The following is a 19,726-nucleotide window of genomic DNA, read 5'->3' on the forward strand; positions in this document are numbered from 1 at the left end:
GCAGTCCTATATATGTTAAATATGTTGCAGTATATCCTAGATACAATACATATTTGCAGAGCTGAACAGTTCTCCTGTTGCACAGGGAGAATTGGATTCAGAAGGTAAAAATAACTCGGGAAGAAAATCAAAAATGCAAATAGTTCACATTCGTTTCCCAGTGTTCCTTCTCTGGGTGTAGCTGTCTCTGTCCATCATTTATCCATTGAAACTCAGTTAGGTCTCTTTGTCATAGAAATCCACTTCCATCAGAATACATCCTCATACAATATCGTTGTCGAAGTGTATAATGATCTCCTGGTTCTGCTCATCTCACTTAGCATCAGTCCATGTAGGTCTCTCCAAGCCTCTCTGTATTCATCCTGCTGGTCATTCCTTACAGAGCAATAATATTCCAACAAATTATGTTTTTATTTGTAACATTATTCACTTTTTGAGGAGTAATTGCCCCATGTGGTGTATCAAGATTACATTTATTAGGAATTAAACTAAGAAGTAGCAGAAAGAAATACAGTGATCTCCCTACCACAATTAGACAAAAATTTAGAAAACATACTAGACCAAGTCTTGATCAGGAAATCTTAAAAAGAAATCAGTGAAGACATTTTTCTATCATAGATCCTCATACGGAGACAAAAGAGACACCATTCACAGACGTTAGGGATCATGTTTAGCCTGGAAACCATGCCAGGAGAGGTGGAAGTTTTGTACCAGTGCAAAACAAGGTTCCAAATCTAGCACAGATGGGCCTAAATTTGTCCAGGGTGCAAGAATAGCTATCAGTTGGAAGACCGTTGCTCACTATCCAGATCCAGAGAGGACTAAGGCAAGGACCTGCACCAGGGTTGGAGCCCTAGAGTAAGAAGCAGTCATAGGCCCTAGACTAAATATTGAGCAAGGAACAAGAAGCAAAAGAATTGAGCAGAAGCAAGCAGTTATTGTGTCACTGACACTGGGAATAAAACAAGAGTGGAGTGGTGGGTAGTATCTCGTTTCTAGCTTCCAGCCAACACTGAAGATTATAGTACAATAATAAAAGGAACCCCAAACTATCAGGGAACCTGCAGTTCTTTCACTCTGAAGCAGCAAAGCTTTCCAACTGGCTGATAGTAACTAAGTCCAGCAGTAATATAATGGAACTATAATTAGGAGTAAGACCATAGATGTGTTGTGTTGCTTAGACTAAACTCAACTCAAAAGCTTGCAGAGCTAAAAACACAAGGGAATTAATCAGACTTTGTTTTAGATCAGATTATTTTGGGAACACTGAAAGTTTCAGGTCTCCAGCCTGAGCTCTCCATGAAATCCTGGAACAATACCAGATTTAGTACTTCAGGAAAATAGCAGTAGGATCAGCCTAGACATTCTCTTCAGAAGTGTGAAGAGTATGATCCTGGGACTGGAAGAATGAGCAACAACCAAGAAAAAAACCTATCTTACCATAAAAGCATTTTTATAACAGGGAACACTCAAGATAAAGGCCCAAAAGAAAAGAGAATGATTCCAAAATGTCTGCAAGAAAAGCTTCAAAGAAAAATACAGCAAAGATGCAAGTTCAACTAGAATTCCTAGAAGAGATGAAGCAAAAAAAAAATTTTTGAGAGTTTAATATATTTTTAAATGTGTAGTGGGAACACCAGAGGAAAAGATGCAAAAAGAATTGAGGGTTGTGGAAGAAAGAATTGAAAAGGTAATTAGCTTGGCATAAACAATATGAAATCTTTATCTATCACTTAGTACAGCACCCCAGCATGGAGTAGATGATTAATAAATGTTAATTGACTGACCCAAACAATGAACTCCCTGAAAATGAGAATGAACTAATAGAAGTCAATGATTTCAGGAGATAGTGGAGAAGGGAAAATTTGAGGGAGAGTAGATTAAAGAAATGATTATTTCTAAGTACAACAAACAGTATTTAATAATCAAAATATTCATAGCTTTTTTTGAGATAGCAAAGAATGAGAATCTGAAGAGCTACCTTAAATTGAGGAATTGATATATAAATCGTGATATATAAATGTGATGGAATATTATTGTGCTAAACTCTTTATCATTGTAATTATCTCTCTGATTCCAGAGGACTAATGATGAAACATGAGAGATAAAGGACTCAGAATGAGACAAATCTTTTTTGGACATGGTCAATGTAAAACATTGTTTTGATTGATTATACATTTTTGTTATAGGTTTTGTTTTTCTTGTATTCTCAACTAGTGCTGATGGTAACAAGGGAGAATGAGGTGGTGGATTTTTGCTAATAAACACATAACTACTTTTAAAAATTACTCATTTAAGAGATTATGCTCCTTAAATGAGTAATAAAATAAAGCCCAGCTTTATTTTAAGACCTTAGCAGCCTAAAGAGGAAGCATTACAGTACAATAGAATGATGAGAGAGCCTGAGTCCAAATCCCAGCCAAGATGGCAGAGAGTAGACAGTTCTTTATCTGAGCTTTTCCTGGCTTCCTTCCCAAATAATACCATATTAATGAATGCATTTTGGAGTAACAGAACACACAAATGTTTGGAATGTAACAAATTTTCAGCAGAATATTTTGAAAGAACTTCAAGAAAGGTCTGTCTCAATCAGTCAGGGAGGGAGACAGCCCCATGCAGGCACAGTGCAGGGAGGCCCAGGGTGGAATGGCTCCACATGCTGGGATTCTAATGGAAGATTCTTAGCCAAAATACTGCACTGTTGGCTACTTTGTTCTGGTTCAGAAGCCAATGGATCAGCAAACTTGATGTGAGACCTCCAATGCAAGTATTGAAGGGAAATAAAATTCTATTTACCTTCTTAATTCTTTCTTTTTTATTTTGTGGTTCAGTTTATCTAGTTCTGATAGAGTGAGTTTGAGATTTCCCCTAATATAGTTTTTCTGTCTATTTCTTCTTGCAGCTCTCTTAAACTTCTCTAGGAACTTGGATGATATACCATTTGATGTATATGAGTTTAGTATTGATATTATTTCATTATCTATGGTACCCGTTAGTAAGATGTAGTTTCCTTCCTTATTTCTTTTAATTAGATATAATTTTGCTTTTGCTTTATTTGAGATCAGGATTGCTACACCTGCTTTTTTTTTTTTTAATTTCAGCAGAATAAATTCTGCTTCGATCTTTTATATTTACTATGTATTTATCACTCTGCTTTAAATGTGTTTCTTGTAAACAATATATTATAGGATTTTGGCTTTTAATCCAGTCTGCTCTTCACTTCTGTTTTATGGGAAAGTTCATCCCATTCACATTTACAGTTAAAATTACTAATTCTGTATTTCCTGTCATCTTATTTTCCCCAGTTTATACTTTTCTCTTTCCTATCCCCTTTTCCTCCTCCTTGGTGTTTTGCTTCTGACACCACCTCTCACAAAAATAAAATTATAAAGCAGCAGTCATCAAAACCATTTGTTACTGGCTAAGAAATAGAGTAGTCGATGAGTGGAATGGGTTTAGGTTCACAAGACACAATAGTCAATAACTATGGTAATCTAGAGTTTGATAAAACCAAAGACCCCAGCTTCTGGGATAAGAATTCACCATTTGACAAAAATTGCTGGGAAAATTCAAAAATAGCATGGCAGAAATTAGGCATTGACCAACACCTAACACTCAATACCAAGAGAGGGTCAAAATGGTTCATGATTTAGACATAAAGAGTGATACTATAACTCAGTTAGGAAAAAAAAAAAAGGATAGGTTACCTCAGATCTGTGGAGAAGGAAGGAATTGATGGCCAAAAAAGAACTAGAGTACATTATGAAATGCAAAATGGGTGATTACATTAAATTAAAAGGGTTTTGTACAAACAAATCCCAACTTTGCTGCTTAATATCTCTGTAATCTGTAAGATTAACTTCTCTGGTCCCAGATTTCTACATCTGTAAAATGAAGGATGGATCATTTCTAAGGTCCCTTCCAGCTCTAAATTCAGGAAGGAACCTGTTTTGCTTAAGTAGAACTTTTAATGCTAAAGCAGAATCTTGTGCATGTGCTAAAAGTCTGGAGCTCTTATCAGCTCATCAGAAAATATGAGTAATTTAAGAAAATCCTAGGATAGGACATGCTTTTGAAATATGAGAGTTTAAGTCTTTTTCAGTTTTACTTGCATTTGATAAACATGTTTCCAAAAAGTTGTATGTGAAAGATAGTTTTATAAATTCAGTCACTTTCTAAGTGAACTAGGGGAGCTTACTGTTTAAATAAAAAATAGACAACCCAATTATCCCTTTTGGGGAGGGAACAAATTCACATGTTCAAATATATGGTTTGCTTAAGGTAGAGTATATTTGAAAGCAGTTTTTAGGTCACCTCTTAGATTTCTTTTCTCTTGATTAAAGTCTTTTGGAATAAGCAATAATTTGAGGTTTTCTGCACTGCCTATTAAGAATGATCACTTCAACAAAAGAAAACTGTGTCAGTTTCTTTTTAAACAGGATGATGTTGGCTTAGGAATTATTAAGGACAATGATGTGGACAGAAACTTTTCTGTGGAAACTATTTGTGTTTTTAATAGTTAAAATCTCTGATATACTATGTGTCATATATTGCAGCGGGTGGATAGTGAAGTGGTGATGCTTTCTGTACACTGGGAGAAAAAGAAGACAAGTTTAATAGAGTTACAAGAACAGCTTCAGCAGATTCCAGGATTGTTAGCAGATCTGGAATCCATGACTGCGAATTTGAGTAAGTTTTCTGTTTTTCTATATATTCCTTTCAGAAACTAAAATGATCAAGGCAGAAACCTGATTAAAGTTCAGTAATCTTTTAGAGAATGGTGGAAACTTGATTAAATAGAATACTTGAGGAATTAAATGTTCTGGCTAATTTATTAATTTATCAATTGTGGGATTAAGCTGAAAAGATCTTTATTTCAACATTTGTTGAAAATATTTTCAAAACATAGTTGTGTGCTTTACTGTCTGAATTATACTGATAATACAATATAAACTTTTTTTGATGATAGATGCTCTTGCAATACCTCAAAATTGTCATTATAAACATTAGTTAATATTGTAGTGATACAATATGGGTGTGGTATAATAGTTTTTACATAGAAAATGGGATTGAAATATATGCTGATCCTAGGACATGTCCTGAAATTTGCTTCTTTTCATTAACTCCTTATTCAGAATTTGTTTTTTTGTAATCAACCTTTTCTTCCTCAGAGTATAGTAATAGGGGGAAAATATCAGGTCAACTGAGGGTTTTACCTATATTTGGACACTAATAAAACAAGATTTATTGTATAACTACCTATAGCTAACTATTTAGCCATACATATCTCTATCTATTTTTAGTTATGGCTCTCTGAGTTACATTTGATCATATACTATCCATATGCTTTTTATTTTTGTTTTTTTGTTAATAAAGTTTTATTATTATATTTAATATAATCTTCAGACATTTTTTAGGATCACACTGACTTAAATGAAATAGGTAGCTAGTTGCTAATTAAATTTGTAATATTAGTGAGATGAGTGGAAAAGTCGTAGTCATTATCTTGTTAAACTCATTTTACACTTCTTAAGAAAATTACATGTAGCAGAAGTTCACAGATTCCTAGTCTTCTTTGTTGTTGTTTGTTGATAATTATGTTCATAATAAAAAATCCAAATTTAATTTTAAAAAAGAAGGAAAAAAGTTAATTATGCAAAAGAACTCTTCATTTAATTTGACCAAAAAAGCTATTAGAGTATAAAAATAGATTATCCTCAGTCTTGTACTCTACAATCTATTTCCTTGATTTATATAAAATTTCTTTTTTTTTTTAAAAGAAAGTTCAGGCAGGAAGATGATAAAAGTCGTTAAATGGTCATTTGAATAGAATGTGATTAGAATTTAGAAGTTGAACACTTTCAGACACTAGAAATGCTTCTTATTAGAGAATAGGATTTTCTTTCCTTTGAGAAAGGCTATATTTCTTTAAGCTCTAAGACAGCAAACTTTCAGCTCATTTTAATACTCTGGGACAGGGGTCCTCAAACTTTTTAAATAGGGGGCCAATTCACCGTCCCTCAGACTATTGGAGGGCTGGACTATAGTAAAAATAAAAACTTTGGTGGGCCTTTAAATAAAGAAACTTCATAGCCCTGGGTGAGGGGGATAAACGTCCTCAGCTGCTGCATCTGGCCCACGGGCCATAGTTTGAGGACTCCTGCTCTAGGAAAACCAGTGTTTTCATTAGTTATCTTTAGTTTGTGAGTGGTAGCATGTGTAGATTGTATCCAAGATGAATTGGCAGCTCATTGTGCTTTACCGAACTAGGATTCTGCTATTTTTTGGATGAGATGTGAAAGGAATCATGTTGAAACTCATTGGAGAACTTTAAATTTAGTTTACCACTTGTAAAGAGATTAAAAATATATTCTAAAATGTTTTTTACATTACATCTTTTAGGAAAAAGAAAGGAAAATATACCTTTTTTTTTTTAATAGATGATTCGACTAAGATTTTTAAAAGTTGAACAATTTTCCCCAGGTCCCATAAAGAGTAAGCATCAGAAATGGAATTTAATTGTGGTCCTTGACTCCAAAATCAGTGTTCAACTCTGTCTCAGAGAAGTGAAATGACTTCTCTAGATCAAAATGCCAGTAAATGTTTGAGGCAAAATTTCTACGTGTGCCAGTGCTCTTAATTCTAGTATACTATCCACTAGACCATCTTGACTATCAAATATTATTATGATCACATTATGTCACTTCTGCCTTAAAAAATGCTAATGTTATTTTTTCTAGTAAGTGATTGGCATTTCCTAGTCAACTAGTTTCATTTCCTTAAAAAAAAAAAGTTTTAATGTCCCTTTGATCTAGAATAATATTTATTAATACTACTAATTTGAGTTTACTCATTGGCATTAAATTATTACCACTTTTGGTTATTAAAATTATCTGTTAATATTATTTGAATATTATTTTATACATGCTGGTAAGGAATTACATTTCATTTATCTGTGGCAAGTAAAAATAAGTACCTTGAAAAACATAATTTAACCTAGAAAGAGCTAATAGGGAAATATTCTGAAAATTGGGAAGTCTTGGCTATCTTAAATTCTTTTGAAGAAAATACTCAAATGGAAAATTTTACTTTAATCAAATGGAGGTGTATGGTTTATGAACAACACATGTATTTTGGCATTAATGGTTTTTGAAAATATATTGATATAGTTTTGGTTGTCATAGTAGTTTACCATTCAAGTACTACATTATTCATGATTTCCTATTTTAATTGATATATTTGCTATTTGATTCTTGTACCAAATTAAAATTTAGTCTTATAAATTAACCTCATTGAAATAGTTAAATCGGACTTTAAGTTCATCAAGCAAAAAAAAAAAAAAATAGTAACAATTGGAAGAAAATAAAGCATTTTTATATTTAGTTTTTGTTTTCTCTTTTTTTTTTGCGGGGGGGGGGGGGAATGCTGATCTTTTAGTAGTAAGAACTCATACTCACTCCTTCAAAATGGGCATTCCTTTCGATCTAGCTTACCAAATCTTTTCTGCCCTATTCCTATTAAATATTAGAGAATTTATAATTGATTAATATTCTGGAATTTTGATAGTTTTGGCCATGTGGCTCTTCTAATCTGATTTTGATGAAAGATGTGATTAGTTTTCTGGCTATTCAAGGAATATATAAAAAGTTGTTTTTTTAAAAAATTAATTATATTGTTAAATTCTTAATTGATAAGCTTATAAAATTGGCTGAACATTAGATTAAAAAGCAAGTATCATTTATTAATGTGTGCTTTTAAAAGAAGTTGGGTTAAAGCACTGGGTTTGGAAGATGTAAGTTCAAATATGACCTTAAACTCTTCTTAGCTGTGTGATCTTGGCCAAGTCATTTAATCTCTATTTGCCTTAGTCTCTACATCTGTAAAATAGGGATAATAATAGCACCTATATACCAGTGTTGTTGTAAGAATCAAAAAAGATAAAGATAATATTTGTAAAGAGCTTACTATAGTGGAAGGTAATACTATATAAATGTTAGCTGTTGTTATTACTATTTGATTTTTTTTTTTATAGAATCACTTAAACATTTAAAAACTTTTGCAGATGCAGGATTTATTATTTCATTGGTTTGAGAAAATGTTAGAAAAATACATTCATGTCAGCAACTACTCTGTAATTTATGCTCTAGAGATTTATATGAGTCACTCAGATTGTGACTTGCCCATTGGCATACATCTAGTAGAATATGTCACTAGTAAGACTTGATTTCATCTCTTCCTAACTTCAAGGTCAGCATTCTGTCTACTATGCCCCATTCCCCACTACCAATACCATGAAAGCTAGTTGAGCATGAGTTATGTGACTTATGTGTTTAGTGCTGCCTAAATAGGATGCATGAGTACCACAGAAAAAGCAGCATTGTTAAATGTTATTAAGCACTATGTGTTAGGTACCATACAAGAAAGGCAAAAGGCAGCTCCTTACGCTCAACTTATTCAAAATCTAATACAGAAAGAAAACACATGAAAAGAAACAGAAAAGCAAAGGGAGGAAAAGAGAATTTGTTATATAAAAAGTTGAGAGTCAGGAATTGAATTCTGGTGAAGATCAGGTTTAAGTGAGAAACTGTAGAAGACTCAAGCACAGGTGTGAGGGCTGGGTTCAAGAAAATCTGATGGTTGAAGCTATATGGATAATAACTGCAAAGAAAATAAAAATCAAACAACCAGGTACTCAGAGGGATTAGGGAGGGAGGAAGAAGTCTGAAGGAAGAAGAGTCATTAATGATATAACCAGAAAGGATAAATCAGAGAGGTGTGAGAATCAGGATGGTGAAAGTAACAGGTCAAGCAAAGGTTCTTTCAAGATCCCTAGCTATTTTGGGAGGCAGAGAATGAATCCATTGAGAACAAAAATCTGAGGGTACTGAAGAGGAAAGATTTACTGTTGAAGCAAATTCACTTGGGAGTCCAGAAGAAAGGGAATCCAAATGTATAGGAGGGTGGAGCTCAGAGATAGTGGTGGTGATTTTTCACTTTTATAAGCATGCTTTATTTGAAATTTAGGGGAAAAAAAAGCCTTGGGGAGAAAAGTCCTAATCCAAGACCTAATGTTTAATACAGCCTCATAATTCTACATTTACTAGGAGCAAGCATGATCTAGTTGTTTAAAAAAAAAAAATTACTTTCTCCCTATGGGAAAAAAGCCTCAGTTTCTGGATTCCTAGATTTAATTCCACATCTGACATGTAGCATTGTATGACCCTGTGTAAGTCACTTAACTTTTCTTTGTCACAGTTTCTTCATCTTTAAAATGAGGGGATTGAACTAAATGATCTTTGGTAAATCTATAATCCAACTCTTAAGTCCATGATCCTTTGAAACATTTTCTTCTTTGTTAAAATAACCTCTATAGACTATGGGAAAATTTGGTAAGATTCAGAAATCTTGCCAAATTCAGTTGTATCTTCTTAAATTGCCACTAGAGGGTAATCTTATTCCATGACTCTATTATGCTTAAAAATAACCCTTAGAATTAGTCCAAATTTTCTCCAGTTCTTCTTTTATATAAACAGTTTCAAAAGACTGATTTACTCTAGGAAATATATTCTCCTATGGCACAGCATTTATGATCTGTTTTTTTTTGTTTTTTGTTTTTTGGGTTTTTTTTTTTTAAGTGCAATTGGAATGATAAGGAGAAAAAAAGGAAGTTTTGAGTTCTAATTCCACAGTTCTATAAATTTTTATTTGGCTATATCACAGGATGATTACATAGTTAATTGTGCCTAATGAATGAGATTCTCTGCCCATGCTATTTCCTGCTGGTGAGTTAGATTCTTCAGTAGATAAATTAACCTAAGATAGCACTTAATGTACTCTTGCTACAGCTAACTAATTAGTACCAGGATAGTTTTTACGAACTAATGCTCCCATTAAGTTTCCATATCACCACGTGGGAGTAGCTTAAGTGTTTAGAGAATCTGGTTTATTGATAGTTGTCAGTGTCCTAAAACACAATACAAAAGAATTATATTTCATCTCTTTTCCATCTGCCTGAAGCCAAATCTTTGTTTCGTTAATCTGAATTATTACTAAATGAGGATAAAAATAATATTCTTTATAATTAAATTTGGTGTGCTAGTTAAAATCATATCAGTGGCAATACTGCAAATAATATGTACCTGAAAAATGGCATAAAGAAAAATTCCAAATGAAATCATTGCTCCTTTGGGAAATTCTCTTGGAGATTTGTAAAGTTGTTTCATCACAGCTGTCAAGCATTCCCTATGTGTTTTCACAATTAGATTCTACTTCTCTTTTCTATTGATCACCTAAATATGACATCCTGTTATTATTATAAGCAATAGGATGGGGGTTATTCTTCTTATAACAGGGTATTGGTACATATGTATGCTTATTGCTGTTCTGTGTACACTGATTCTAAGTTTGGTTACCAAGTTTATGTTTGTTCATCTTTAAATTTTATATTTAAAACTTTTTTTGATAGTAAATGAATAAATTTTGTCAGGGAAATTCTCAGGGCTTTAATTCCTGTACTTATTTATTGTAATGCCCATTATAATGCTTATTTTTTCATTGAGTACTATTGAAATACAGAGGGAGAAAAAATCTGATTTTAATTTTATAAAATCTATAACATCCTCCAGTCTGTCTGCAAGCATTTATTCAGACTATTAAGACTTCATATTTTTGAATATTAAAAAATTAATAATAGCTAGCATTTATATAGTACTTCTAGATTTGGAAAATGCTTTCAATCTTTCATGTCTTTTGGTCTTCACACTAATCTTTTAAAGTAAGTGTTCTTATTATCGCCATTCTACAGATGAGGAAATTAAAGTTGAACAAAGCTTAGTGATTTTCCCACAGTATCTGCCCATAATGCCCATTTAAAATCAGGTCTTCCTAAATATCAGACTCTCCATCCACTGTACTATCTGACAAAAGTTGACTATGTACATTGGAAATAAGAGATTTTTTCACCAAGAATTCCCAACTTCAATGAAAGTCTAGACAAAAAATAAACCAGATTCAAGAAAATTTTCAGAACTATAATTCACAGTGTTCTCTATTTGCCTAAAAACAAAATAATCCTTCCTTTAAGGATTTTGCATTTTAGGGGGCACAGAATAAGATGAGGAGAGGGATATGAACAAAAATAAATAAATATAAAATATATCCATGTATTTGTGCAAATACATAGTGATTTTTTTGGGAAGGGAAGGAGCATTAGCAACTATTAATTGCAGCTATATCATTAAAGGTTAAAATTCTATATTTTCTGTTTCTAATCATGTGTGATATGTTTTTGGTGAGTTGTCTGATAAACTAAAGATTATTATCTGTTTGCATCATTTTCTCAATAATATATGCCCAAATTTCATTAGTTCTTACAAAATGGTTTTTAGAATCCATTAATATTTAAATGTAAATATATCAATTTATCAGGTTGTTATTTAAAGTACTTAAAAGTATATTCAGAAATTATTAATAACCATTTTTGGTTTTTAAAAATAATATGACTTATAATCATCCCTAGCATTTTTTAATTCAAATATTCTTCATGTTGGAAGATGATATCTACTAATTATCATTGGATCATCTAACCTCAGTTCCTTAATAGTGGTCTATAAAAAACTAATGCTCTGATGACTAATATATGAATGACTGACAATGGAAATAAAATCATAGATGTGGATCTAGAAGGTACTTTAGAGGTTATCTAGGCCAGCACATTCATTTAACAGATAAGGAAACTGAGGCCTAGGGAATGTGACTTAAATGAAATTTTACAGATATATCTGTAAGTAGAGAAGCTAAGTTTTGGGGAGCCAGGATGGTGGAGAGCAGACATGACTGTATCTGACCTCCTCCGACCTCTCAAACCAACAGCAGATTAAGTCCCTGAACTGGTTTTGGTGTGATAGTACCCACAAATATTTGAAGTACAACACATTCCAGAAGAAGATACTGTGAAGAACTTCAGAGAAGGTCTGTTTCAATTGGGCAGGAGGAGAGGCTGCTGAGCCCAGACCACAGTGCAGGGAGCCTGGGGCGTGGAGCTAGAGCATTCAGCCAGAGCATTGCAGCATCCGCACACAGTATCTTCGGCAAGGCTCTGAAGCTACTCTGTCCTGGTTGCATACGGGTGGTTTAATAGATTAGCTGAGAGACACCCAAAAGTCATTATAAAAGGCAAATTGAGAGCCTCTGAAGTCAGAAAGAATGGGTGACCAGATTACACAGCGCTGGAAATAAGTCAGAAACATCAGCTCCAGGGCAACCAAAGGGGCGACTTAAGAGCAGATCTCAACCTTAGAAAAATGAGCAAAAAAAGCAAAGTGAATGCTGACCATAGACAACTTTTATGATGAAAGAGAAGAACAGACCTCACATCTTGAGGATCCTAAAAGAAAGTCAGCTCCAGATGAATCCCCAAAAGTTATGAGTTGGTCCCCATTTCACAAACTCATGAAAGAATTCAAAAAGGATCTTAGAAGAGAGTTAGAAGGAAAATGGGAAAAGAAAATGAGATCTTTGCAAGAGAGGCTAAGTTTTGAAATATCTTCTGACTTAAAATCCAATGTTCTTCTATTATTCACTGATGCCTCTTTAAAAGCTAGTTTAAGCATATTATAGTTTATTTCTATGAAAACTGCCCATTTAGGTGTTGAATTCATGACTTTGGTCTCATGACCATTGTATTATGTGAATTGAAATAGAATTTAAATGGGAATTGCCATCTGCTCCAGTAAAATTAAAAGAAATTTAAAAATCAGGTATTTTATTCATTAACTTTATTATCCATTTTATATTCTATTTTAATATCTGTTCTCTCTCTCTTCCTTTCTCTTTTTCTGCTTCTCCTTCTCCCTCTCTTTCTCTCTCCTTTTCTCTCTACCTCTTTTTCCCTTCTCTCCCTCCTGCTGTTTAGATATCTTGACTCCAAAAGTATAATAAACCTTGAATTTAAAATGTTGATTTTTAGAAAGTAATAAAAACACAGTCTTTTAGATCTATATATTTGAAACCCAAATAAATAAGCTAGATTTTATATAGTGCTATTAATTTTTAATTTTGCACAAAATTTAAAATGAATCAGCTTTAAAAACATCTTTTCCCCCCAATGACATGTTTAAAAATTTTTTTTTAAGTTTTGAGTCCCAAATTCTATTTTTCCCTTCTCTTGGCCCTCCCCACTCCTTGATATGGTAAGCAATCAGATATAGGTTATACATATGCTATCATGTAAATTGTTTCCATATTAATCATTTTGTACAAGAAGACTCAAATAAAAGAAAAAGAACAAAAGAAAATGAAAAATAGCACACTTAAGTTTGTATTCAAACAATATCTGTTCTTTCCCTGGAGGAAGATATTATGCTTTATCATTAATCCTTTGGGATTTTCTTGTATCATTGTATTGCTGAGAATAGCTAAATCATTTAGAGTTCTTCATCAAATAGTATTGTTACTACTGTGTATAATATTCCCTGGGTACTGTTCACAATGCATCAATTCATGTAAGTTTTCCAAGTTTTCCTGAAATCATTCTGCTTGTTATTTCTTATAGGACAGTAATATTCTCATTACAATCATATGCCACATCTTTTTTAACCATTCTACAACTGATGGAAATCCCTTTGATTTTCAATTCTTAGCTACCACAGAGTTCCTATACATATTTTTGTACGAATAGGTCCTTTCTTCTTCTTCTTCTTCTTCTTCTTCTTCTTCTTCTTCTTCTTCTTCTTCTTCTTCTTCTTCCTTCTTCTTCTTCTTCTTCTTCTTCTTCTTCTTCTTCTTCTTCTTCTTCTTCTTCCTTCTTCTTCTTCTTCTTCTTCTTCTTCTTCTTCTTCTTCTTCTTCTTCTTCTTCTTCTTCTTCTTCTTCTTCTTCTTCTTCTTCTTCTTCTTCTTCATATAGACATAGCAGTGGTATTGCTGAATCAAATGGTATGCAGTTTTATATCACTTTTATTAAACCTACATAGCCAATTAATTGCCAATTCTTGTTGTTTATATTTCTAAATCTCATTCCCTTATCACCGTGGCTGCCATCACTTTAATTCACGCCCTCAAAATTGCCCACTTAGATCAATAGTAATAGTAAGCTATTTGCTTATATATGTTCTATTCATCTTCTACATGGTGTTCAAAGTGATTTCCTAAAGTGTAAGTCTGACCCCCATCTTCCCACTTTTTCAAACTTCCGTGGTTTGTTACTTCCTTCAAGATCAAATATAAACTCTTCTTCTTTAAATGTTTTTATCTCCTGATCTCCTTCCTACTTTTTCAAGATTCTTGTACATTACTCCATTCCACACACTGCAAGTCAGCCATACTTGTTTACTTACTCTTCTGCTCACACAAAGCTCAGGAAGAACAAAACAAATTCCTGTGATTCAAACTGGGAAGCTTCCATCTTTTGCTGCACTGTGTCCACTGGGGAAAGAAGCAAGAGGCAACACCCTCCTCTAATCCTTTTCTACTTTATGTTCATCCTCTCAAGGGAATTGCTTGAGTTCTGAGCTTTAATTCTCTTTCCATCATGTGAGGGATGTAGAAGACCCTTACCCAAAATGACTACTCAGAGATCCCTCAGTAGAAGGCAGAAAAGTTGTTTATTGAAAAACCTCCGGAGGATGAGCTGTCCCATCGCAAGATAAGCTCGTGGTAGGAGGGCTAAAGAAGTAGTAAAGATACATAGCTTTTATACAAGAAATTACATCACAAATAAGAGAGCATTGAAAGGGGAGGGGGAGGCATCTAATTGGTTGTTGCTATTTGGGGAGATTGGAATGGAAGGTTTCTGTTTCCCTGAAATCTCCTGATTTCTGGGAAACAAAGTCAGGCCTTCAGGCTTAATCAAGCAGACAGTGGTCCAGCTAATAGACTAAATATTGATAAATGTCAAATACCAATAAATGTCATCAGTTCAGGTTAAGTAAATATGTTTCTAGCTGGCCAAGGCTCAAGTAGATATGAGCCTGCACATATACAGGTCATAGGGGAGACACAGAAATAATAAAATACAGAAAAAGAATTCATACATTCCTGTAAGTTCTTCACCTTATCTATTCCCCACAATCAGAACAAGCCAACTCCCACTTTTGAATTCTAGCTTGATTTTCCATTGTGGAGAGCCCCCAGTGTGATGAGGAACATTGCCCTTTCACCTCAGGCCTTCCATCTCCTGTGAAGGAAGAGGAAGAGGAAAAAATAGTTGGAGAACCTGACTGCCTTCTCCTGCTGTATCATTTCCTGAATAATCTGAGCCTTCAGAGGAAAGAAGAGTTAGAAACTAGGTTTCTAACCATTTGAGCATTTGCTTTCTATCTTGTCTTGTACTTACTTGAGTCTTAGCTTCCTCTAAAGGGAAGTGGCGTCTTCCACTTAATAATGAACATTCTCACACTTGATCATACCCTACACATTTTCACTGACTCTGATCCATATCAAACCATAGGTAGATCTGAGAAACAGATGGTAATTACATCCATGGAAGCTCATGAGATCACCAGATGAAATAAAATAGAGGGAGAAGAGAAGAACCAGGGCAAAAACCTGTGGGACATCTAGCATCAGAAAGCATGACTTGGATAAGGATCCAGTAAAAGGTACAGAGGAATGATCTGATATATCACAAGTAGAGAATAGTATCCTAAAAATCCAGAGAAAAGATACTAAGTAGAAGAGAGAAATCAACAGTGTCAAAATCTGCTTAGAAGTCATTTTGCAAGAGAACACTGGTAACTCTAGAAAGAATTTGACATGGTGTCTGAAGCCAGTTTGTAAGGAGTTGAAGTGAAAAGACAAAAAGTAGAGGCATCTCTCTAGACAGCTTTTTCAAGGTGTTTAGTCAAAAAGGCAGAAGAGGTAGAGATTGAAAGTAAGTGACAAAATAGGAATAGCAGAGGGACTAGTCTCATTGAGGAGAAAGGATGGAATGAGATCATTTATGTAAATGAGGAGTTGGCTTTGATAAAAAAACAAGGCCACCTCATCATATGAGACATAAAGAAGGAGAAAGTGCCAGAAGGTGTTTAAGTAATAGGAGATGAAGATAGAAGAAACAGGAGCTCATGATGAATGTCTTCAATTTTTTCTGTAAAATATGAGGTAAGGTTCTTGTTTTCAGCTGAGAGGGTAGGGCTAGAGAACATCTAGAACAGGGCCAGATGCAGCAGCTGAGGATGTTTATCCCCCTCACCCAGAGCTATGAAGTTTCTTTATTAAAGGCCCACAAAACAAAGTTTTTGTTTTTACTATAGTATGGCCTTCCAACAGTCTGAGGGACAGTGGACTGGCCCCCTATTTAAAAAGTTTGAGGACCCCTGATCTAGGAGCTTGGAAGAGGGATTGAGAAAAAGCTCCTATGGATTATGAGAGGAGAGGGAGAGAGAGGGGAAAAAGAGAAGAGAGGAGAGAGACAGAGAGAGAGAGAGAGAGAGAGAGAGAGAGAGAAGGAGGGAGGGAGGGAAGGAAGGAGAAGGGGAGAGAGAGAGAGAGAGAGAGAGAGAGAGAGAGAGAGAGAGAGAGAGAACTAATTGTAGTCAGGTGAGAGGATTTTGGAATTCTTAAACCTGGAAGTAGTGCATTTGTAAGTAATGACAAGATCAAAGGTATGACCATCTTTGTGTGTGGCTGAGGTGGGGTGGAAGAGCAGCTCATGGTAAATGAGTAATTTGAGGAATTGCATAGTTAAGTGTTTAAGAACCAGTATGTATGTTTAAGTCCTCTAGTATGAAGGTAGGAATTGAAGAAGGAAGGGGAACAACTTGGAGTCTATAAACAGTGAGTACTAGAATTTTGATTGGCTAGTAGTTAAGACTAGCAAGGATATCAAAGGAGGAAAGAGTATTGAATGATGGGTAGAGGGGGGGAAAATCTGAAAGTGGCAATGGGAAACAAGAAGTATTTCATTCCCCTGCTTCAACTTCTAATCTCTCATCTCCAGCTTCTTTAAAGATATCTTGAACTAGATGTCCAGTAGCTACCCTAAACTTAGTAAATCAATACTGAACTTATTGTCTTTCTTCCTAAACTCACCCCCTTAACTTCATAGTCTGGGTAGAGCCTTTCTCTTGCTTTAAAGCTTCATAATATCTGCTAAGAAAAAAAGAATGAAAGAAGCAAATTACTAAAAGCACGTGAGTAACACATTTTCAAAAATTAGGATTCTCTTAATTTAAGGTGCTATTTTCAGTTACATGATGTAACTTTTTTTTTTTTTTAAAGAAGCAAGATATCATCAAACATTGAAAAGAGTGGGAAAGCTTTGGAGTCAATAGGCCTGAATTTTTATCCTGGCTCTGTCACTTTTACCTGTGTGATCATGGACAAACTCAGTCTCTCTGGGACCTGTTTCCTTGTTTATAAAATGACCACTAAGGTCCCTTCCGACTCTAAATCTATGCTCCTATGAAAGAGTAGCAAAATAGAACTCAGTATTGCCTTTTATTTTTTTACTGGCTATTAGTTTAAAACTTCATGTGCCTGGGGAGGTAGGGGTGTGTGTGTGTGTGTGTGTGTGTGTGTGTGTGTGTAATAACCTAGGAGTCTGTTGTATTTTGTAGCTGTTGAGGTTGCCCAGTGACTTAAAAGAATTTGAAATATCATTAGGAATTGCATTTATTATGGAAGAAAGTGACTGTTACACTTTCTATCATTCTCTGACCATCTCCTGTCTGGATTTTAGGTTTTTATAGCTCATGAAATCCTCCTGTGACTTATATCTACTTAACTTCTTTTTTATTCATAGTTTTCTGGGAGTTCACAGAATTTTTGAAAATTAATTCTTTGTCACATTTAAATTTAAGCTAACCCCATTACTTTAAGGGCTAAAAATAATTAAATTTCTATCTTGGGAGCTCATAGATATCAAATCTTTTACCATCATCATTATTATTGTCATTATCAATGTCGTTATTATTTTTAGAGAGAGTGTCAGGCTAAATTTTCGATGGCCCTGATGACCAAAAGCTGATGTTCAGGCTTTGATTTCTGGAGAAGCTTTCTGTGTATGTACTCAGTGTGTTTTAGCTTTATCCTTCTTATGGTCTTGAATACTATGATGTTCAAGATGTTTTATGTGATTTTATTTATTCAGGTTAGTATTCAACTAGCTTATCATTAGCTAAATTTATATGTGATTCATTTAAAATTAAAACATTTAAGTATCATATAGTTCTTGTGAAGAACTATAGATAGTAATAGTTAGATAGTAATACAGTTATATGAAATTGAAACTGATTGAATGGCCTAACTTAGCGGTGGCCATTAATGGTTTGTCCATTACCTGAAGAGGTATTCAGTGGAGTAACAAAGAGATCTGTGCTTTACTTTTTACTATTTAACATTTTTAGTCAGTGACTAGGTAGAAGGCATCCACTCTCCAGATTTGCAGATGGCACAGAATGGGAGGGATAGGTAACAATCTAGATGCCAAAATCAGGGTCCAAAAAGATCTTAGCAGGCCAGAACATTGGGCCATATGTAATAAGATGGAATTCAGTGGGAAATCATGTCTCATCATCAATGATGTTCACAATTTCAGTTCCACAAAGATAAAGGAGGTTCAGTTCTATAGAATATATCTGAAAATGATCTTAGGGTTTTAATAGAGAAATATTGGGAGACATCCTCTCATATAGGACAGGACATGGATGATGATCCAGTAAAGGAAATTAAGTAATTGTATAGGTATAAAGAGAATTCAAAGAGAGCAGTGTCACAAAAATCCAGGGGAAAAAAAGGTATTATCCAGGGAGAAAAAAGATATAATTAGCTATGTCAAATACTACACAACTCTCAAGAAGAGTGAAGACTTAAAAGCTATTGAATTTAGTAATTAAGAAATCATTAGTACAATATACTTAACAAATACAACATTGCAAAAACTGAAACTGAATACTGTGAAAATTGTGAAAGATACCTCTCCCTGTTTTTCTTTGCAGAATTGGAAAGATCATAATTTATAGGATAATAGATTAGAGCTGAAAAAGGCTATAAAGATCTTCTTGTTTAGTTTTAATCTAACAGATGTTGAACCTCAGGCTCATTGAAATTAAGTGGCTTGTCTGACCCTACGGTCAGAGCAATTAAGTGTCCGAGGAGGACCTTTTTCCATAGATACCTAATGATTTGTCCAGTACACCTAGCTACATATCTTTTTTGTTATTTTGGTTAGTTTTAGTTTTCCCTCTCTTTTTATTCTTTGTTAGGAAAGATGATTTTTCTGGGATAAGAAAAAGGAAGAATGCATTTAGGGTTATAAGTGATATAAAAACAAGAGCTAATAATTAAAATTTGTTTTGAAAAACATAGCTGGTAATCTTGGCAGGAGTCATTTTAATTGGGTAGAGTAAGAAGAGAGATTTCCAACAAATTGAGAAATGGGAGCTATGAAAGTAGAGGAAAATGTAGAAGAGATATAAGATGGTCTTAGGAAATGGCAAGGATGAGAGGATCTAGACCAATTTTCATAAAATCATTGATGACTACTCTTGATCCAGTCATGAAGCTAGAAGGCAGCAAAGCAGATACTAGACTTAGACTCAGCAAGTCTCAGATTCTTATCATGCTTCAGATACTTAGTACTATCAATCTTCAGTTGTAATATCCTTATCTGTGGGGGATTATTGAATGCTTCTCAACCAAGGGTATATATAAGAGAATCTAGACAATCAGATTACATGTAGGGATGGGTATTAGAAATCTGTATTAGGGAAGCTGGAACTAAAAAAA

The 19,726-nt window shown here is 34.1% G+C and overlaps 1 protein-coding gene across 1 annotated transcript in view; it reads left to right on the top strand.

Moving 5' to 3' along the window:
• Positions 1-19,726, top strand: part of DTNBP1 (dystrobrevin binding protein 1) — a 161,592-nt gene that overhangs the window by 34,191 nt on the left and 107,675 nt on the right. The window contains exon 5 of the mRNA XM_051970655.1: positions 4,557-4,689. Within this exon, the coding sequence (XP_051826615.1) occupies positions 4,557-4,689 (133 nt within the window). The remainder of the gene's footprint in view (positions 1-4,556; positions 4,690-19,726) is intronic.

The sequence above is a fragment of the Antechinus flavipes genome, chromosome 1 (assembly GCF_016432865.1).
Source record: "Antechinus flavipes isolate AdamAnt ecotype Samford, QLD, Australia chromosome 1, AdamAnt_v2, whole genome shotgun sequence".
In the NCBI taxonomy this organism is placed as follows: domain Eukaryota; kingdom Metazoa; phylum Chordata; class Mammalia; order Dasyuromorphia; family Dasyuridae; genus Antechinus; species Antechinus flavipes.